The 23,320-nt window shown below is 36.8% G+C and overlaps 1 protein-coding gene across 4 annotated transcripts in view; it reads right to left on the bottom strand.

The window, feature by feature from the left end:
* Window positions 1-23,320, bottom strand: part of LOC106662038 (transcription factor collier) — a 141,670-nt gene that overhangs the window by 12,069 nt on the left and 106,281 nt on the right. For 3 of the 4 annotated variants that reach the window (XM_014385842.2, XM_014385843.2, XM_014385839.2), the window contains exons 7-8: window positions 11,880-11,961; window positions 750-876 (exon numbers count right to left, since the gene is read on the bottom strand). In XM_014385842.2, the coding sequence (XP_014241328.1) occupies window positions 750-876; window positions 11,880-11,961 (209 nt within the window). The remainder of the gene's footprint in view (window positions 1-749; window positions 877-11,879; window positions 11,962-23,320) is intronic. The other variant, XM_014385841.2, reaches the window with a different exon arrangement.

Here is a 23,320-nt window from a genome sequence, read left to right as displayed (position 1 = left end):
CGGATGAGGTAGAGAAGGAGGCGTCCTCCGGGCGAATGATCTAATTTGTATTCAGCACCCCCGCCGCCCCGCAACCCCCGCCGTCGGAACAACGTGCCGCCCTCGAGCCTCAACCCACTTATGTCCGACCTCTCTCCTTTCGAAGGCCGATTGAATATGTCAGATATGTTTTTCTTCGATGACTTCTAAAATCTGCCGAGGACACAATAGTGCACCTGTAACCCCCCCCCCCCCCCCGACGATCCTTTTAACTCGAGATCTATTTGACCGGTAAATCTCACGTGAAACATTCTAAAGCTTGAGCGATACTAAGTGTGAATTTTCTTTGAAAATTGTTTTTCAATTATAAAAGTTCTGATTTGTTCAACAGGTTGTTTATGTTTCACAGCAATTTTGTTGAAGTCGTGAGGAGCGGTCAAGAATGAGGTAGTATAGAAACTACACCATTTTTATTTTTTTGTTGACGTTTCGAGCTTTATTCGGGTCATCTTCAGTGCATAAACCAATATGACACCACAAGAATAACACCATACTTTATGCCCTGAAGATGATCCGAATAAAGGTCGAAATGTCGCCAAAAAAATGAAAAAGGTGTTTTTCTCACTACCTCATTCTTGACCGCGCCCACGACTTCAACTAATCATGAAACAACGGGTCACTAAGAAACACACATTTCACAGCAACGTTAAAACAATTCATTGATTCATTCATTTTTAATGCTGAATGAGTTAATGAACGTCTTTACATACTTGACTCACCATCGGAGGGGTCAATTCTTTTTGCCCTCCGTCCGTGCTTGGAGTTGTTATGGACGAACATGTTGTCGGAGACGGCGAGCAGGGGTCCTTCGACGTTCACCAACGTCGATATAACAACCTGAAAACAAAAAAAAGGGGAAAAAATTAATCATTTCATTCATCATTCAAAATTCATAATTTTTTTTATATCGTTAAAAAGGGAAATATCAAATAGTGTGTGATTTAAAGTTAAAAAATACAAATTTTAAACTTGTGAGATTTCGAGATGAGGTTTCTGGGATGATTAATTAACAGCGTAATGAAGAATTTATTTTCATTCGTTCGGATGTATTTATAGATAGAAAACTCATCATCTTTTAATTCACGGAATATAGTATTCTCCATCTTACTTTCTCCAAGTGAACGTATTCCTAACCCATGTGTCCGCCTAGCACCATTTTGGCTGTAATGTTCTTAATCCAAAATCAAATCGATCATCATTAGTTTGTTTATGCAGACAGGTGACGTGATGACTGACAATTAATTTGTCCTAGACGCTTCTTCTACTTCTGGAAAGAGTGAACAAGCAATTTTGACGTGACGTTGTCAGAGACAAGGTCATTATTGCAATGAGAACATGGGCAAACGTAGCATGTGATTTTTGAGGCGTGCATATGGTCAAACCAATGCTACAGGAAGAGGCAAGAAAAAGAAAATCAGCCACCCGATTTCCAAGCAACATTTTGGTGTTTTTGTCCGTATCTCTTTGGTGTGAATTTCAGTCTCCAGATAAGAATCTAAACAACCGATTCAGATAAGAGATACGTTTCCTGTCTCATGTCACCAGTCTTTTGTTCTTGAATAGATAAATGAACATGGTTGTCTACCTCATGTCTTCAGAAATAATCGATATTAAACATTTTTTTAATGTTATCTTTAAAGTGTCTATCGATCATAGTTCAATTTTAGTTGTAGTTTGTTTTTAAAACAGTTATAATTAATTAAAATATACGAAGAAAAAAATTGTTGTTTCAAATTAAGAAATTCAGTAAACTCGAGATAATGGCCGAGGGGGGAGTGAAGATAATATGTCAAATTTCTCATTAAAAAAATGTATTTTTGTAATATACTTATTAGAATTTCGGTATATGTGACAAAATGAAGACTCAAATATACTGAACGCGTGGCGACTGGCCGTTTTTCACGGCGCCCTAGTGCTTCCCAACCGGCAAGACGTGCGTGTTTACACGGTCACATCTGTTACGCCGGGCTCAGGATGGCTCACGCGAATCGCGTAATTGGATTACTCGGGACAATTGCCAACAAATGACCCGACCAATCGAGAGGGATGAGCGTTTGATAGGGAGCACAATCACACTAAACGATCCCTCATCGTCCCCCGGAGGAAACTCAATTTCTATAACGGCGAAAGGGACGTTTTGACGGATGGGGCGGGACGTGGAAAAACAGGTAGATTGGGAAACAATTAGGCACGAATCAATGATGCACACGGTATAAAAATTTAAAAAAGAAAAATTAACAGCCACGCCAATGTCAAACAAACACGCTTTGATCCCTGACGAATATATATTTACATGAAAATGTCCGGCCATATATTTATTTTATCAAATGCTTCATTTCATTTGTTTATATATCTAGGTCGGTATTGAATTTTTGTTATTATTCCTTATTTAAAAATTTCGCATTTTAAAAACTGATATTCCCTCATTGAAAACAACTAAATAACTTGAGCTTAGGTACATTTCTTTTATTTTTTATGATAATATGAAAAAAACGTAAGTTAATTTTGGTAGTGGGTTGTTGGTTTGGGCGAACAAATGTTGAGTTCATCAACACTTGATCTTTTTTTGGGGCTCAACTTTCGCTAGTTCACGTTACTTTACTCCACTGATTTTGGGCTTTACGCCAACTTCAGTTAAACATACATTACATTTGAAGCGTATTGGAAAAATTAATTTTTATGAAAAGGGCAGTATGTTTGAAATCGAACCAAGTAAAATATATTTACGATTGGTTAATACTGATTATTCCAAAAGTCATCATGGATAATTTTTCATTTTGAATAATATTGACAAAATGACGATCAGAAAGAATAAAATCACGCTTAAGAAGATTTTTTTTCTGTGAGGGACGTGGCAAGCATAGAACCATGGATGGGATTCTACCTTGCAATATCGAGATAGCGATTTGTCTGAGATCGGGGCAGGTAAAAGGACGTTATCATGGATTATCACTCCTAATCGAGCACGTAATCAGAGATCGAGTGCGGATCGATTCCGACGACCATTTCCCCACCCTCCCAGCCCGTCCCACCCTCACGAACGGGAGATAATACAGCAGCCCACCCCCAACCCCTGCCCCTGCCCCGTCCCCATCCCTTAGGAGATTCTCCCGAGGGAATATAGCGCAGGACCACCGTTCCCATGGGGACCCCCCAAACTCCCCCCGCCACCCTAGTTCGATTTCTAACCTTGTCCCGAACACTATTTTTTTCACCCTCCGAGGGTCCGTTGGCGCTGGCCAGGATTTATGACCGGGGGATATTTCGGAGAAGAGCCGCTTTCCATAGCCTGAAACAGATAGAATGTAAACAAGGGAAGAAGCTTTTGTTCGATGCTTGCTGTCGCTTGTAAGAGAGATGTGTTTATTTTCGAATACGATCCATAACAGGTGGATTATTTGATAGTCTGGACGTTTCCCCTATTCATTACTTACTCAATCACAAATATAAACTGATTCCCGTTGTTTTACCTGCTATCTTGGATCTCGTTTTGGCATTCCATCTTCCTCTTTTTTTAAAATTTGATTAAATTTTAAACCAGTTTGAACTGAAAAACCATAGAAAGGCACACCAGAATAATAAACTTGTTGCCAATCATTTTGGTATGTTTTTACACCATCTTCCACAGAAGGCTGGTGGCGTCTTTGGCCAATCGTATTTGTTTTATAAGGTTGTAACAGAACCAGCACTGAACATTTGAAACGCTTTGACTGAACAAAATGATCAGTAACGACCAACGTACTGGTTCATAACTCCGCAAAATTTATTTTATTAACAATATAAATCATTAAACTTTTTTTATTTTATTAAAAAAAAAGTGTTTATGCAATACAACCAGACAGACAGATCAAGATGGAAATGTGTAGAAGAATAAATCACTAATATTTAACAGTAGAAACAACTACATGACATACAAAAAGGACGAAAAATGGAAAGCTTCAAATAAAACATATTCACCATTAAAATATCTTCCAAACAAAAATTAACAACAGTTCATCATATACACCATCCAAAACACTACAAATTTAAATGAAAAAGGATCGATTTTTGATCGTCCGGAATAATTTAAATACCTAAACTAAATCCAAGAAAGGACCAAAAATAAAGTTAATTCCAATAGACTCAACCAATCACCACGTCCTTTTAAAAGAGACTCACAGAAATCACTAGAAATACTGAGTATGGCGAAATGACCGAAATGCAGCCGAATAAAATGCTTTCAACTAAGCGTAGAAGGACAGACCAAAAAGGTTCATTACCTCGCTAACCCCAGAAGTATACCTCACGAATTCTTAAAATAATAAAATTAATATGAAGGAAAATGTTATTTTTAAGAGGTTAACTACATGAATGTACATTATTACATTTGTTAAATGCAACATTAGGCATAGGAGGTATAATATATGGAATAATCATTCAGCATCGTGACAGAGCGTTGTTCTACATTGACATCATTATTTGGCTACGGTCACGTTCGTAAAGAGAGCTAAATCAATCTTCCTCTGAGTAAATAACACCTATAATCCGTATAAACAGTAGCTACTCAGCGAGACGGCGGGGAGGGTTGCCGGTGATACCCCCGCTATATAAATCTATCTACTGCCTTATCCTTATTACCCTGGATTATATGTTCTGTCGCCCCCTTCTCTCCCTTACTCGGGGAATTGCCTTTTATAATTTATAGACTCGGCTAGATTTCACCCCTGTAACTCGGAGAACCCCCCGGCCCACCCCTCGCCATATTGGACCCAGTCCCGCGGCAAGGTGGTTAATAAATTATCTCCGCTATGATTCAGAGGGATAAAACCATGCTCTCTCTAATTGGCCGCGATGTATAACAGAACAATAGGAGATAGAAAATTTAGAAAAAAATCACTAGAAATTACAAATTTACACAAGTAAGCGGTGTTACATGTGAAAAAGTAGACTTCCCCACCAGAATTTTATAACTTAATTTTACGTAAGAGAAAGCTATAAATTTCTCTAACCGCAGGTTATTTCTTTTATTCACGAATAAACTTGATCACTTGCTGAAAAAACAAATTCAATTGTAACTGCCAAAAAGTTGTTTCTTCGGTGCAACAATTGAATTTGTTTTTTCATCAAGACCATATCGTGATCCAGATTATTCGTGAGTAAAAGTGTTCGAACATTTAATTCTTAAATTAGATGTTTCTTTTATTTCTAATAAAATACAATTAAAATATTAAAATATACAATAAACAAAAACTAGGTGTGGAACTTTTAGAAGGATTTTAATTAAAAATATATGTTGAAATCGTACAAATGGAATAAATTTTTCAACAACTGTAACATTGTTGAAAAATTAAAAAAATATCATCATCAGATTGAAAGTTGAGTTCAAACGTTTATTAAGGAAACCTCAACTTTCTTCACAGAAAAAAACAGTATGGGGAGAGGTAGAGAGGATGAAGAGAGAGAGAGAGAGAGAGAGAGAGAGAGAGAGAGAGAGAGAGAGAGAGAGAGAGAGAGAGAGAGAGAGAGAGAGAGTGAGTGAGAGAGAGAGAGAAAAGTAAGTCAAAGTGACATCTCTTCAGAAGACTTAAGAGGCGAGTTAACAAAGACTTGGATGACTTCTTTTATGACAAAAATCTATTTTGACCTTCAAAACTCAGTTCTATACAAGACGTTACTGCGACCACTTTGGACATACGGGCTGTGACGTGTGCATATATATGTAATATGTATTTGTTTATGAACAGGCTACAATAGATTATTTATATAAAAAGAAGTTATTTTTGAAAAACAGAAAACGGCCGGTAGTATTGACAAATGTTCGATAAATGTATTACGTGAATATTTTTATAGCATTTACAGAATGGTAAATTATTATTCTATTTCAATTCAATCAGAGATAGAAAGTTAAAAAAGGTTTTTCAATCTTTTTTTAAACAATGTATTGGACACATGCAAATTTAACAAATAGTAAAATTCTCTACTTGAGCATTATATTCAAAGTGCATGAACTTTTGTTTTGCTTTTTTGACTTTTCTCATTCCTTCCCTGACCTTCTTTTCTTTTTTTCCTTTTTTAATCAGCAGATAGAGGAGAAGTGAAAGAAACGTCCAGGCTCTCTGTGGGGAGAGAGGACTAATTTTCCACGGGGGTGTTTCCCGGAAGCAGGGGTTGGGTTTAGGTAATTGCCTCAAGGAAACTCGTCCAATTTTTCCCTCTGCCGCCCCATGCCATGGCCTGTGGGGGGTCCGCTCTGCCCTCCACCGACCACCCCCTTGCTAATTGTAACTGTAGCCGCCTCAAGGAGTCGAGGGTTAATTCCTTTACATTCCAGGAGTAGAGGCGTTTAATCGGGTCGACAGAACCTCGTTAACGGAAGCTCCTCTTTTCCTAACTCTTAACGACTCTTCCAATGAACACATGTTTGATTTTAAATTACCGCAATAAATTCGATATCGATCAGATGAACATGGATAAGTTTGATCAGAAGAAACGATTTAAAGTGTGAATTCTTCTTGTCTATGTTTCACATTTTACAAGCAGATTGCTGGACTGCTTATCTTTACTGGTTTGACTAGACGCCCCATCATCAGGGTTTGTTAAATGGGACGGTAAAAATAGATTTTTTTATTTTTATTTTGTCATTAAACTTTCGTCTACTGGGTCCGATTTCTACTAATGGTTTTCCTGGTAAATCCTGTCAATGTTTGTGCCTTAAAAAATCTTTAAAGAGGACTAGCCAATATATCCTCATAAGATGGTATATTCAAGAAGCTATTAAAGCATTAACATGTAAAAAAATCACATCAAAATAGTGACTGCAACGAAAATATCCAAATCCTGGAGGAATAGATTGACCTGTTGATATCTCGGGTACCAGGACCCAAAGGATTTAGGGATGACGAAAAATGTGACCCCTGGGCCCGAGGAGGATCTGCAAGACCATATATAGCCCTGAACCCATTCTTGGGATAACAAAAACAAACAGAACGACAAAAGGATAAGCGGATAAACTCTAGGGTAAACAAATGCTAAAACAACCCCCACCAAGGGTGACAAACTCACTGCTACAGTTAGAGGGTTAAATTCACTGGAGTGACAAGACTAATTGCCGGTGACTACAATCTGAGAAAACATCTTCTCAACATGAGCATATTCAATGGTGATCCCATTTATAGACTATGGAATAAGGAGAAAGAAACAGACACCTTATCATCTTCGAATGCGAAGCAACCGCTCAATAAAGACATTACTACGACGTTACTGAGGAACTAAGAAAGAACAAGCCAGAAGCTGCAACGTTTAGGAAATAAAAAACCCCATTTCCCAGTATATATATTATCATCATCATCACCTGGTAGATTTTCCTTTAATACGATATTCTAGCGCCTTCATTGTTCAGAAATCGTTTTTTAGCTATCAAAGTAGAGCCTCCTCTTGATATAATCGACATTGGTCACGGTTAAAAGTTCCATTTTTTAAGTGGAATTTTACTGGAGCATAGATTAGATATTTTGTTTTTTCCTTTTATCTTTTTTCCCCTGGTGTCTGGCATAAGTTTCCATTATTTTTTGTGTTCTGTTGTCATCAAAGATTCCAGTTCTTTGTTAGTTTGGTTTTTATTTATGCCATAAAAGAAATTTAGGCTTAGGTATTGTTCCGAGGCACTACTTTTAGCAAGGGTGTCTGCTGCCTCGCTACCTGACATTCCCTTATGAACTGGACCCACTGTAAATGTACATATTAAAATACATTGAATTGAAACATACAACAGACTAAAGCAGCGATAGTGAGCCCACAAAGATAAATCTAATAATAAGGATATTTGTGTGGTGTTTTGTGACCGTTAACCAATGATTATTTGGAGATCGTGAGATGAGGTCTGGTGTGACGAGGTTTTAGAACATTTTCTTTATGGTGGCAACGTTTCGATCGTTATTGAGATCATCTTCAGGGCTTGGGATTTATAAACATTGTTTAAATTTTACAAGTACATGTAGGATTTGGAAATGTTAATTTGATAAGCCTAAAGCAAGAATTTGGCCTATACACGACAAAGAAAATATTTTTCTAATACTTACGTCACACCAGACCGCATCTCACAATCTCCAAATAATAATAATGATATTTTTAGTGCTGTCTTTACCGATAATTTTGATCTGTCTTTTCACCTTCTTCAAAAGTTTGTCTATGGGTTATTTAACCAAACTTATTCATTTTATAAGTTTGATTCCATATTGAATGCGGCGAAATGTTAGAGCATATCTGACAGACTAATTTAGCGAGGAAAGGCAAACCAAACTAGTCGGTAACTACCAAATTCGTCACCCCACCGACTTCAAAGGGAAATTTCACAAGATTGATTTTACCTGCACAATATTTTTTATGGTAAAGCAATGATTTTATTATTTGCATGTTAAGCGATGAGAATCAATTTTATGATTTGATATAAACCCAGAATATTCCGTAGTAGGTTTAATGTTGTTGGGTAAGAATTTCAATTTTTCTTGATAAAGGGTGAAACTGAAATTTTTCCCTGATACTTCACAATTTAATTGTGGATGCCAACAAGGTGTTTTTCAGCTTCTCTTACTATCGATGGCAGAAAAATTGAAACTCATTTTAATGAATAATTTTTTCTCCAGTTCTTTTTATTGATTACCGTTTTTATAAGTTTTTTTTACTGTAAAACTGTCCCTTTGATGCAAGGGTTGAGAACGGAATTCAGTTTTATTTGATGGCTACTATTGTGAAGTGGTCAAGGGCTAAGTAACCCGATGCCACTTAGCGGTAGGCCTGAGGGCTAATAAGGTTCGCAGGCCTTATCTGTCAACTCGCCTAACCCTAATCATGTTTCAGCCTTGCCCCTACCCATTAGTAACTTCGATAAATATCTTTCGATTCGCCGGATTTGATTTTTTTCCATCGGCGAAAGTATAATGAACTGAGTCAACCCTGGTGGTAGAGGGGGATAAAGCACTAAGATAAGAGTATCTTGTTTACTTTTACTTAGGGCTAGGAGAAATAAACTGTTCTTCCCGATAAAAAAGGAAGAGAGGAAAACCACTTACTTTGTCCAACAGGGCTTGACGAGCGTAAGCTCGCTACTTGTAATCCCGCTTGGAAATAAATAACATGACTGACATATTTTTGTAATTCACCTCCAATGTTTTTCAAACTATATTTAACTTTAATGTATATTATTTTACATTTAATTTGCAGCATGAAACAACATAATCATTCTTTTTCTTAAATATTGAACGCTTCTTCATCATGTTTCCAATAGGATAACTTTCTCTCGCTGCTTCTTTATACATATCTATTTTCCCCCTCTCTATCACTTCCTTATTGTGTTTTTAAAAATATTTTAATTTAACACAATAGATTTCAAAATCTCTTTTTAAACAACCTAAAAACACACTTTCCCCACATTCTCTCTTACTCATTCATTCTCTCTCTCTCTCTCTCTCTCTCTCTCTCTCTCTCTCTCTCTCTATTTATCTAGCTATTTAGCTATCTATCTTTCCTTCTATCTCTTTCTTTTTCACACACTACCTCTCCATTCGCTCTTTTCACACTCTCACTCTCTATCTACATATCTCTCCTCACTCTCCCTCTATCAATCTATCCCCCCTTCTCTTTCTATCTAGAGTCCATCTATCTATTTATTTATTTATATTGACTCTAGGTGTAATCGTAAGTAACTGACTTAAGTGCAAATCGGTAGCTCTTGTGTTGTACTACAGTGGAGGGCAAGAGAGTTTTTGCGTTGTAATTTGCATTGGGTACATTCCTCATTAAGTCGTGTGTCTACTTTGGCACTAATCTTTGGTAAGTTCAAGGTGTTCTTGGATGTTGGAGGTTGCTTTGATAAGATTCGGGTTAGAAGATAATATTGCGGTATCAACCACATAGTGGTATTGATGGAATGAATAAGAACGCAGTATAAATGGTATACAGGATGGGGGCCAAGATTGCACCTTGCGAAACGCCTGAAAACAATTCGTCTATTATTGCATTTCTTTGACTATCTATGCTGTTTTGAAGTTACAGATAAAAACCAAATATAAAAGAGCTAAAATGATTAAAAATGACCAAGGTTCATCACCTCGCAGACCATAAGTACCATCGGTTATTTCACAATGCAATCTTTCACTTTTAGGAAGGTATTTCTTTAAATTTAATTTTAACTTCAATTACAAACTCCTGTTTTCCAAAGCCTTGAGAAAGCACAAAAATCTGATAATATCATATTATGTGTATAATTGCTAATATGTTACATATTTTCTGTATAAATGATTCTAATAGGATTATTGTAGACATTTATATGCTATATATATATANTAGTATATATTATATATATATTTTTGGTATCGATTGCTATACAATAATTATTTCGTTAGAATCACCTCCCGCAATAATTTTATTTGGTGTCCCGGTCTCGGTTATTCCAGGCTTATTACTTTTCTTGTTTTCGATAAAAATTAATTGGCCCAATTCCATTGGAATAGGAAAACCAATTTTACAGTGCGGATGAAAGAAGAGTCCGTCAAAAAGCCGTGTTAACGCTTTAAGGGTAGCGAACGGAGTAGTATGAGTATTTAAAGCAGCATCATTGCTCTAGTATGATGTAGTAAGCGGGTGGATGATGTGCTTTGCGACGGGTTGGGCCATCATCTCACCTTCCCTATGCAAATCCCCATTAACAATTCAGAGCCGGGCCGCGTAAAATCCCGGTTTATACCTTATAAAGTATACCGGGTCGGGGGATAATTAGCGCTCAAGTAGGAGGAGGGAAACCGCTCAAACCCCCTGGTCCGTCCCTTTCTCATCATAATACCAGGCTAGTATCTCATTTATGGATACTCTCTTGTCGTATCATGTCTTAATTGGTGTGCGCATTAACTTTGAGGGGTTCAGCCGGATCAGCTTAGTAGTTAAAGATAAATTGTATTTCGCGTTGACATCTTTTACATCTTTTTATATGGTTAAAAATCAACTTTTATTAAAATACACATGGGCCATTTTCCCAGAATGAGCAATCGCTACTTTCAATTTTCTGGAAACTAAAAGCGTCTCTTTCCAAAAAAAATCATGGATGATCTGTACACTGTACTGATCTAAATTTTACACTCGGTCGTACAGCACGTTGCTTCGTCCTGTTTTTACTCCTCATTTTTTAAACTGCAGCAATTTATCGTTATACAAAAATGGTAGCCGATCATTAAAACCTTAGGCTGGCAACTAGCGAACTGATACAAAGTTTAAATATACAGGGTGGTTTGCTATGAGATGTACACAACTAATTAGCTGATATTGGCCCAATAAAGTAGAATACTGCAAAAACTGATTTTCTAACTCATTCCGTCGGGAATATACGATTTTTTAATTTTTTCGACAAAACAAATACTTTTAAAAAAATCTCCGTTGTTAAAGATTTTTCATAAAAATTAAAGTCGCTGAAATCAACTTTACATTTTTTCCGGTCTCGTTTGGAGAAAAACGTTAATTTTTATTGAAAGTGCCTTTGTAATTAAGAAATTCAGTTTTTCTAGCATTATAAGTTCATTTCTTCGATTATACTGTAATACTTCTAATCATAATTGCTTTGATAATTTAGGGTAACGATAATAAAAAAATTGCTTAGTTGTCGATATCGATTGTCAGACAATCCTTGGCGACCAAAACATTGAGCAAACGTAAGTGACTGAAAAAGTCTAACAGCTTCATCAACCGATAGATCCCATAAAGAAATCTTAATTTAAATATCAAATTGAAACACTTGAATAATTGTTTTACTGTCATAATTTACAAAAAATATCTTGTTTGATAACTATTAATTAAACAATATAGAAATGTCTTACCTGAAACCTTCTCATGTCTCGCGGGTTCCCAGCGTTTTTCAAGCAATTTTGATTGCACTTGAGAAAAAATTTAAGGAAAAACCTGAAAACAGAGAAAAGAACAAGAGGTTAGAATAATATTCAAAAACCAATTTACACCGGCGTGGCTTCCTTCCGGGACTTACGATGGCGAGTCCAATTCCCGTAGGACACGTCGGCGGAATTGTGAGAGTAGTCAATATGCAGATGAATTTGTGAAAAACAACCGCCGGTGATTACAAGTAGAAATAAAGTGACTCCGCGGAACAAGTCTGTTGCAATCAAAATGCATGAGTGGGGCACCGAAGGGCTCGGTGCCAATCAGGACATCCCTCTTCATCAACGATTCGATCCCGACAATACGCCCGGGGTCGCTTAATTTAAAAAGTTTCTCCGGTATTCACAGTTGTGTGCGTGTGTTTTTTTCCCTCTGACATTTTTCACAAACACGGGCTTCGGTGCATATTTGATGTCGGCCGACGTGAACCTCCCTAGCGGAGATCGCCGGCGAAATTTGACGAACGTGCAAACAGCCACGTACAAAATGAAACTGGAGGGGTCCCATCGGAGCTTTTTTCCAGCCCGCTTGGACGTTCATAATTGATGAGGGAAATGAGGGTGGGTCTGTGTCGCTATGACTACAAGTCCTAGAATCTTATAACAGTCTAATATTACCGGATGATCATCCCATAAAGGATAGTTGAAGCGGGCCCACAGATAGCAGCAATTGCTAACATTAAGTAAACAAGAACAATTCGCTAATTCATATTCACGTTCAAGTAAAAATACATATATTTAAAAAACAACATATAATCTATTTACCGATTTCTCTTGGATTCTTCAATATGACGCGATTCGGCTTTACCCCATTTTCATGTGATGTCTTCTATGTGTCGGTTCCAATGCTCGGCTCTTTAAGTCTCCTAAACGAAAATAGAAAAAAAGTCGAAGGGCTTCGTCGAAATTGGCTTTTTCTTTTTACCCGTGCCCTTTGGCAGATTTGTGTCTTGGATCTCCTTGTTTTGTATAAAACGTTATTTATTTTGAGCCTTTCCACTCCCAATACTTATGTTGCAGGGAGTAGTTTGTTTATCTTCAGAAAAATTGTTTGAAATAATGATGGAATTACTCACTTAGTGCCCTTAGCCACCTTTTACATCCTTAGTATTTTATTATGACAACTGAATAGATATTACGTTTTAACTATTTTTACAACTTGTGTATTTGAGAAGTTGTACTTTCATAATCCCAAGGGATAAAATTTATATTCCTTGGTATAATTAATCAAGGTTTTTTTTTTGGTTTTTTTTTAATGAAGCCTCGGGGTGCCGGTGTTTTTGAAAAAAAAGCGCATTTGTAAGTTTGTCGGTTTCGAATGCAGAATATCTTCTTTTTAAAAATACTACGTACTGCAATTTCATAAAAATTCCTTTTTTCAATGGATCTGTAATGATGGTAGGAATAAACAGAATAAAAAGAGTACACGATATAAAGTTCAATCAATATATAAAACTATTGATGATTACTGCGGCTGAGGGAAAGGAAGAAGAAAGGGAGAAAGTGAGAGTGAGAAAGACAGTGTGAGAGGGCAGAGAGAGAGATTGAGTGAGAAAGCAAGAAGAAAGAGCAGATTGAGTGAGAGAGCAGAAGGAGATTAAGAAGAGAAAGAAACAGAGAGAGAGAGAGAGAGAGAGAGAGAGAGAGAGAGAGAGAGAGCGAGAGCCGAAAGAGATGTATAGATGGATAGAGATTAAGAAAGATTACATAGAAATATAGTTTCATGCAAGTTCTTTTATTTTGTCAATTGCAGTAGTTTTATTAGAAATTTTATACAAATTCAATAATAATTGATATAAAACAGCATTCTAGTCAAAATTATTTTCTTGTCACCTTTCTAGTTACTTTTGTTTCTTTTTATTCTCTGTATTAATGAGGCTATCATGTATTTTTTACAACTGTAATAGGATCAAATAAAAGTCAAGTAAATTTATTTTTGTATGACTATTGTAATCTTTATAAAAATGGAGCTTAATTTGTTATTATCGTAAATTGACTTATTTATTTTAACATATTGCATATAGGATGAGATGATAAATTTATATAAAATTGCAATAACCAGTCAACGTTTTAAGATCTGTTAATAGTTATCCCCCAAGCTTTTTATTTTGTGAAGAATGATTTTTTTCGTGGATTGACAAGTCAGGTGGCACGCTATATTTCACCCAGCCGGTCTTCGGCAAACACCCCCGCTTTCCAGATAATCTTAATTCAATAGGGCGCTCTCGGGACTATCGAGCAAGGGATCTAGAATCCAATTCTTGTCCTAACAAAAGAGCCGGGGGTGGTGCGGGGTGGCCCTCGCCCATTATTTACACACTGGTCTCATTGTAGGACGGGATGTCATCTGGTGAATTAGATACGAGCGGCTGTCAATCATTTCGGCAATCGCGGAGCCGCTGGTTTAAATCCTGCCCTTTTGAAAATCCCTGCGAAGCCCACGACGGCGGAAATTATCGATTGCGGACACGCGTGAGAGTAAGGAGTCGTTGGAGAAAAAGTGTAATGGGGCTACGAGGAGGCTGGCGTCGACTCGGCCAACCATGAAATTAATGTTAAATATTAGACATCGGATGTGTCTTTGTCTTATGCCTTCTATACACATCCCCGGCAGCGTGAAATCACCTCCTTCTACGCTACGGTGAAGAACGCTTAATGGCCGCGCACATTAATTTAGTTTGGAAAGAGCGAGTTTGGCAAGGGAAGTGCGGAGGAAGAAATGGGTGGAGCTTGAGAACAAATGTAAAATGTTCTTTTCGCTCTCGGTATACAAGTTCAATTTATCTTCATGCTGTTAGAAAAGCTATCTAGCTCTCGGTAGATTCATAATAAATTTTTCGTACTTCATCTCGTTAATTTACGTTCTCCGATAATAGGTGAATTCAAATTAACCCATATTTTATTAATTCTTAATAGCCAGCTTAAGCGCCAGCAGAGATAGGCGAGCAAGAAAAAAATCTATGTTCATATCAACCTGCTTTAATATCTGAAATTAAGAATATCCTAAGATTAAGGTATATAAAGGTAGCTTAGATTCCTGATGACTGTTATATTTTCTTGGCGGTATCGCTGATATTTTCATACAAAATTATGATATTAAAGGCTGAAAGAGGACCGCTATAGCCAAGTGGTGAGCATGTCAGACTATCGGCTCGAAGAACCGCGATCGTGGGTCGATTCCCACTGTCGTCTTGGGAATTTTTGACCCACTCTCACAAAACTTCGTAATCTGACTAATATGAAAACCATAGGGCAAACAAATATGTCAAGTTCTACGAAGATTAAATTGTCTAAATACATTGATTTCATGAATAGATTTTAAGTGTTATTTACGCAAAATGAACAAATCTGCTATGATTATGAAGAAATTAAATTCGAAAAATTGTACTATATTTAGATTATACATCGCTACTTTAATGGGTAATAAAATGTTTAGTATAAAATAATCGAACAGGGTGACTCAACTCACACAAAGAATTAGGGTGTTACAAATTGGCCATTTACTGCGGCTGAAAAAGCATTAAAGAGAGAGAGAGAGAGAGAGAGAGAGAGAGAGAGAGAGAGAGAGAGAGAGCGAGCGTGACAGTGAGAGTGAGTGAGAGAGAGAGCGTGACAGTGAGAGTGAGTGAGAGAGAGAGAGAGAGAGAGAGATCGTGACAGTGAGAGTGAGTGTGAGAGAGTGAGAGAAAGAGAGAGAGAGAGAGAGAGAGAGAGAGAGAGAGAGAGAAAGAAAGAGCGAGAGCGAGAGAGAGAGAGAGAGAGAGAGAGAAAATATGTGTACTTTTGTAGTTTTTGCAGTAGTTTGGCAGTATACAAACCTCGTAACCTACCTTGTTATTTTTTTCTTATTTAAAATATTAAGTAACGTGCAAAGAGAAAATATTTGTTGTAGTCAACATTGCCTCTAGTATAGAAGTATACAACCTATTGATTGAGTCAAATATTTATAATATTTATTTTGAACTTTAGTTCTTGCCACATACTTTTCTTAAGTTGAAATCAAGCATGCAGTTAGTTTGTTTTAAAACCTTTTAAATTTCATTTAAAATTTGAGTGATCTAGAATTTGAACGAGAAAACTAAAAATCTTTGCATTGCGTTTTTCCTATAATTCTAAATGCTGACGACGTATAACTATAAATATCAATGATTCAGCTTTAATATTAACAATACTGTTAAGGTAATAAGTTATTCATCAGGTCTTAGAGGAGGTGAAGACGGATTGAAGACGATAAATAACCGGAACGGAGAGGAAAAGGCCCCTCCTTACCTGGATGTCTATCTATTAGTAATCATAGTATCAGAGGAGGTGAATAATGTAAGAGTTCGGCCACATTATCGGGTTTACAGGTTTAACAAGGATCACGAAATTATGCCGGGAGGCGAACGTCCCGGATGTGGGGGTGGTGAATATTTTCCACCCGCCTGAAAAAAATCCAGTTACGCCTTACACGAATCTGTCTAATTGCCAGTTAAGAGATGGCGTGGCATATCAGTATGCGCATATCTGTTAAGGGAGCCATCCAGCGAGCCGGGTAATATATGCCGGCTATATAAATAGTGTGGCCCGGGGGCAAGTAGACCCGCCCTCGCTTTAAATGTATTAGCCGCCCCCGACCCGGCCCACCCGGCTAGACATCTATATGTATGACTTGCCGTAATTCGTTTAGCGACAATAGGAAGCTCACAACCCTCGCATTAGCGCAGCCCCGAGGCGATTGGCAAAAAGGGATATGTTATCTTTCGGTTGACATAAGCTCAGAGCTCACCTCACAGGAAGCCCAACAATTGTCAAGATAAAAAAACCCTATTTCCTACCAATCCGACTTAAACAGAAAGTGAATATATATACTATTTTCATGTTATTCGTAAAATTTACTTAATTCAATTAATTATTCCTTTTATCTAAGGTCTTGCCTAGGATGAAAAAGTTAGTGTCACGAGCGGGATTCGAACCCACGCCCTTCGGCTCAATATACCGAAGTCATGATAGCTCAAGCGGCCTATTGGGCTGAAGGTCGTGTGTTCGAATCCCGCTCGTGACACTATCTTTTTCATTTTAAACAAGACCTTAAATAAAAAGAATAATTAATTGAAACAATTAATATGGTCATTATGACCGCTAAACATAAATAGATTCATTTACTTAATTTTTAACCTTTTTGAAACATGGAAGTGCCATTATGTCTATTTGTATTTTGAAAAAGGTTAATAAAATATCGTTCAATGCCGCGATGAAAAGCCGTAAAAAGAAATGATTCAGCATACATTATTTTGTAGGTACTGTATTTATAGCAAATACTTGCTAATATACATTGTAGGTAATTAATCTTTAAAATTTCTCCTGATTCTTAGTGTTCAGAATTATATATACACTTATAAATGCATTTTTGTCAGAAATAAATAAATGAATTAAAATTTTTAACTGATCTATTCTTGATCACTTCAATGGATCCGATTACACTCGCTGGTTTTTATTTAACACATCTCTCCCTCCCTCTCCCTCCCTCCCTCCCTCTCTCTCTCTCTTACTCTCTCTCTCTCTACCTCTCCCTCTCCCTCCCTCCCTCCCTCCTTCTCTCTCTCTCTCTCTCTCTCTCTCTCTCTCTCTCTCTCCCCACTCTTTCTATGTACATATCTTTATCTCTTCCTATATGTGACAAAAAAATAATGGTATATCTGATTCCCAGTGGCGGTACAAAATAATTAGGTCACCTAGCGTTGAAGGGTTCGAAATGGGATCTTTTTCTAGATTCCTGAGGGCCCAATCGACCCTTTGTGCCCCGTTGGAGTTATCATTGCTAATTTGGTTCGCAGCAACCACTGGCATTATGACGCTGCATCTCTTGTCACAAGCTAGGCAACCGTATACATCAGCCCCCGGCGTTGAACTTATATCAACCTCGGACGAATATAACGGCGTTATATTTTCATGTTAAACGCATTGTTGGTTATATATGCGACAACTTCCCTATCTCCCGTATGACATGCCGTATAAAAGATGGAGTTTTTATTGCGGTCTAGATGTGATACGGAAAACTCAGAAACTTTCACCCTGTGGCAGGGGAGGAGAGTATATTCCTCCGCTATAAAAGATTATAAGAGAAAAAAGACCAAGATTAAAAAAAGCTTCAAGTATCTGCTGTTGTTTTTTTTTTAAAGAAAGTTTGTCTCCAAAATAAATCCCTTCCCGACTTTACCCTTGGCTGCTAACAATGTATATTATTATGTTGGAAATCGGATTTAACTTTCGAAAGAGGTTCTCCACGAAAACCGGCCGGGTAAATTAGCTGTTGTTAATAATTATTTCTTAGGTTGCACAATGAGAATTTACAGTGCAACTTGTTCCTGAGTGGCATGGGCTTTCTGCTCGCAGTAATAGCGCTCTACGGGCCCACCCTTAGAAAATCCCACCGCACGGTCCGAGTACCCTAACATCCAGTAAATCAAAATAATGAGGGCCGCCGGGGCTCCTTAACACCTAAACTAACTGACTCGATCCGTTCGAGATGTGATTCATGGCATCGTGATTTCCTTAACGTGACGCTTTTTTGCTCAAGACGCCAATTTGAATTGCTAAGGGCACAAATTGGCCCACTCAACACATATCGGGCCCATTTGCAAGAGTTTGTCTGTCAAAGTTGGATATGTACACATGGCCCGCCAGCAAATTTTTATAAAGTGAGGGTATGTTTGATATTTTTTCAGTAAATCTTGTTTATATGTTCATGTTAATTTATGATACATTTAGAAATGTATACGCTAATTATCTTTAACCGAATTCCAATTTTTCTTGTATTTTTCACTCATCAAATGTCGATCAGTTCCACTTCAAATGTGTTCACAGTCACGCGGACCAACAACCACCACCAATTTTAAATTTACTTATGAAATTAGTACAGTTTATTCGTATATAATAATTTTTGTCAATTATGTTTGTATATTGTGTATGTATGTAAGTGAGGAAAGGAAAAAAAGAGAGGGAGATAGCGGGAAAGAAAGATTGCGTAATATGGCATTAGTTCTTCGGGTAATGAAAATAGCTGAGGAGCTAAGGAAAGTAAATACTCCAAAATTGGCAATATCCCTACCCATTTTTGAGCAGATTATATAATCATTTTTGTTTTCGTAAATTTAAACTTAAGTGATGGAATGATCTACCGATGTCTAATATCTTGAATTAATATCTACAACCACAAGTTATGTACTAGAAAAAATAAGTTCCAGCTAATGAGCACTATAATAATGCTTAAAACAAAGAAGTTGCAGAAGAAAATGTAAGCCATTCTTCCTTATAATGGCTTTATAGTTAGAGATTCAAGAGAGCTCACGTTAATAAAGGGCTGGAATGTAAACACGCCGTTTGTCTGGGAAAAGAGGCCGTTAGCTGAGATAAAGTCAGTGGTTGCAGAATGGCGTGATGCAGCGGGGGCCCGACTGCATCTTCAAGCGGGCGCGTAGGGGGTGGGAGACGCGTATCCAAGGCAACCCTCCATCTAAACATGGCGATCTTGTAAGGAGATCTCTCTAATGCCCCTTTCATAACCGAAGACCCCCAGATCAAGAAATTGCCTTCGCCTGGTATGAAGACGGGGTTGAGGAGTGTATCTCAAAGCGACTACTTGCATCACCGTGACCACCTGCTGAATACCGATTCGGGGTTGAAGCATCTATCTGTTTTTCGACGAAGTGCAACATTATTGTAACCACCAACCTAAAGTAATGAATGATAATACAATAATGAATATTGAAAAATGTAAGAAATGGAAAAAATCAATTAATAATCAAAATCAATTTAACTGGGGTGCGCTGAACATGAAAAAACAAATGTACTTCGTAAATCAATAAAATTGATTTTCCTAAAATTTAGCTCTTCTCACACTTCCCACCTTAGTCGTTTTTCAATAGAATTGAACTAATCGACCTCACTGAAAATGTCATGAGTGCAACGTAAACCACAAAAAATAAATATATATATATATANATATATATATTCCCTAACCATCCATATATATATATACACGGATCGGACGTTATCAAGCTGAACATGAGTCCATTCACTCGCAGACCAACAAACCCGACAAATTTTGCTACAGATCCTTCATCTAGCAATACCAATAGTTTGTTGTTTCCCGACATCCTGATATGTCTACCCTCCTGGTAGGATTTTCGTATTTATTATCATTAAACTAAATTTTTATTATACGCCATACTGAAGAAGGCCAAACGTCTAAACGCGTCTGAAGAACAAACGACTAGTACATCTCCAGACTGTACTACAGCTTAGCAGTTTCCTGACCTATTGAATTGTATAAATACTATACTATCTACAGGTACATCACCCAGCTGTACCCGTAGTTTGGCCGTATACTGGCCTATATCCTTTAGCAATTTGCTTATTTTTATTATTAATTTCCTCAATTTTTATTACAGTTATCGTGAAGATGGCAAAATATTTAAAAGCTTCTGAATACCAAAAAAGTTAATCCCCACACTGTAGTATAGCTTAGTAATATCTAAGCAGGGTGCATTTGAGAGACTAAAACAGCGATTATTGAAACGATAACTACAGGTCAGAACTGTACGAGTAATTTAGCTAGTTTTTGCGTAATTTAATATTTTATTATTAGTTAACTAAATTTTAATTACACAAACCACTGAAAGTTGTGAAATGTCTAAGAGCGTCTGAAAGATCAAAAAAGGGTTGGAACGGCCTAGCTGCAAGTTAATCCCCAGACTGTACTCTAGACCTGCTGAAATGTCTATACACTTCTGAAAGTGCACTTCATTGAGAAATCTGAACTTATTATCTTTGTACATCACCCAGTTGTACCAGTAGTATGGCCGTTTTCCATCATCCCAATATACCTATCCTCACTGGTTTTAGCCTATTTCATATTTTATTACTAGTTAGTTGTTAGAACCAAGGAACATCTTGCCAGTTGTCTAACCGCGCCTGACAAACAAAAACAGGAAGATTGACAGTCCAAAATGGTTGGAAATGACCTAGCTGTAGGTTTGTTGTTAGGCCCTGCAGTCTACAACAAATAACTAAAGATTGTATTTAAGACTACATTGAATTAAAGATTTTCTAGCAAAGACTGTAGAAGGAACTGGGACAACTGAAACATCGAGATTTTGGATGGAATATGTTATAACGTTGCCTGCCTCTTCTTCAGCCACTCCAACTTTAGAGGCACCTCCCTAACCATATATGGAATTTAGCAAATAATCCGATTTCCCCACATTCTTAAGTTGTCTGCCATGCTTAGAATAGAATTGATCAAATAAGAAATAACTGGAGCAGCAAGTGTAGGTGGGGTTTGATTTTCGGAGACGACTGAACAATCTAAAGGATTTTTTGGAATATGAAATGCCACCAAATTAAATTTTTAATAATATGGACTTTTAATACGAAATGTAGACACAAAATACGTAAAAATCATAAAACGTTTTCGATGAACAATAGTCAGTCTATGTAAAACATAATTAACAATCCAGCTTTGTAGCTTCGTTAAAAGCAACTTCTGACCTTTGGTAAAAGAGCTAAGGGAATGTTTGTTCATTATTTGTGTTCTACAACTTTTTATAAGACTTTGCAGGGATATTTTCAAGTCAGGCTAATCTCATAGTCCGCCTTTAAATTTAGTATTACGGTAATACATATTGAATGTTTATAAAACATAAGCTACATTGTGTGGATGACATGCCATTCACCTTATTACTTTGTAATTTACTTCTTTACGTTTATTACACCAACGCAACAAATTCTAATTATATTAGAGTACCGTGATGTTGAATTATTCTTCGAAATCCTTGTAGTAACTGATTTTGGTAATAAACAAAACTACTTTATATCAGAATATCAGAGGATCTGCTTAATCAAGATGTGTTTTTAGTAACGTGAGGCTAGTAGAGTAAACTTTCTATATTGGGAAGTTTTAAATTTAATTCTCAATCAATCATCTAATTACACTAGTTCAGCATTTTTTTAAGAACCAACAGCAAATTGACTCATAGGTAGGTTTTATATTAAGTTTTAATCTATTAATTTTAAACTAATTATAATAAAAGCATATAAGAAGATCAATTATTACATTGACCACGGTTTAATCTATCTGTGCTACCTCCCTTTTGACAAGTTAGCACGGAGTTGCTATAAATCCGTTGGATTATTGCCCAAGTTGTAATATCCAACAAGTGGACCGTTTCAGAAGTTGATAAAGTCACGGTTGTACATCCATCGGCCCTTTTCCCTTAGCCACTCATTACTTATTGACCTACGCGGGCCGGAACAATTCCCATGTGAGCAAAGGTCTCACTTACCAGGCCGATCTCGTCTTCCTCGTCCCTTCAAACTGACGGACAACCCTCGTTTTCCTAACGCACCTTTATCTTATTGTACGATTGGCTCCGACCCGCCCTTAAATAAATTACGAGAGGAATATCCCTCCGCGATTCCAGGGAAAGCGGTAATTTGGGAAGGCATTAATATGATTGGAATCACGGAGGATTTACACAAAAACAGGATTCGACCGGCTGTACGTAAGTCAGTTTATAATTACATCAATTATTCGACAAATGGTGGTGCATGACTCATTTCCCTGACGTCTAGAAATTTGGCCAAATCAGATAAATGTATTTTACTACTATCATTTTAATTCAATAAGGCGTTAACACACATCAAACGTACTAGAGAAATTAAATAGCTATAATAGAGTCTAAAATAAAGTTTGTAAGCAAATTCACTAATTTCGTGGTCCGCTTGACCAATTAATATATTACAATTAATTAAGGTCTTTAGTTGAGATAAAAAAAGTCAATGGCACGAGCGGGATTGTTTGTAAGCAAACTTTCTCGTTCGTAAATTATTTTAATATTATAGATATGCATATTGATAAATAAATAGGCATATATAAATAGAAAGTTAAAGAAGTGAAAGAAGTAGGTAGAGAGAGAGAGAGAAAGAAAGAAAGAAAGAAAGAGAGAGAGAGAGATTGAGAGAGAAAGAGAGGTTTTAACATTATATAAGGTTTTAAACAGTTCAAAAAAATTAAAATTAAACTTTTAGGTTCTTGTAACAGGTATGAAGTTTTAATAGGTATAAAGTTGGGGTGTATGTGAAAAATAAAAAAGAAGAAGAAGAAGAAGAGAATGAGAGAGAGAGAGAGAGAGAGAGAGAAAGAGAGAGAGAGAGAGGGAGAGAGAGAGGTTTTAACATTATATAAGGTTTTAAATAGTTTAAAAAAATTACAATTAAACTTTTACGCTCTTGTAACAGGTATGAAGTTATGAAGTTTTAATAGGTATGAAGTTTGGGTGTATGAATGTGAAAAATAAAAAAGAAGAAAAAGAAGAAGAAGAAGA

Source organism: Cimex lectularius, unplaced genomic scaffold (genome assembly GCF_000648675.2).
Source record: "Cimex lectularius strain Harlan isolate CLEC.00 unplaced genomic scaffold, Clec_2.1 scaffold59, whole genome shotgun sequence".
Lineage (NCBI taxonomy): Eukaryota > Metazoa > Arthropoda > Insecta > Hemiptera > Cimicidae > Cimex > Cimex lectularius.
This window is presented reverse-complemented; position numbering and strand designations above follow the sequence as displayed.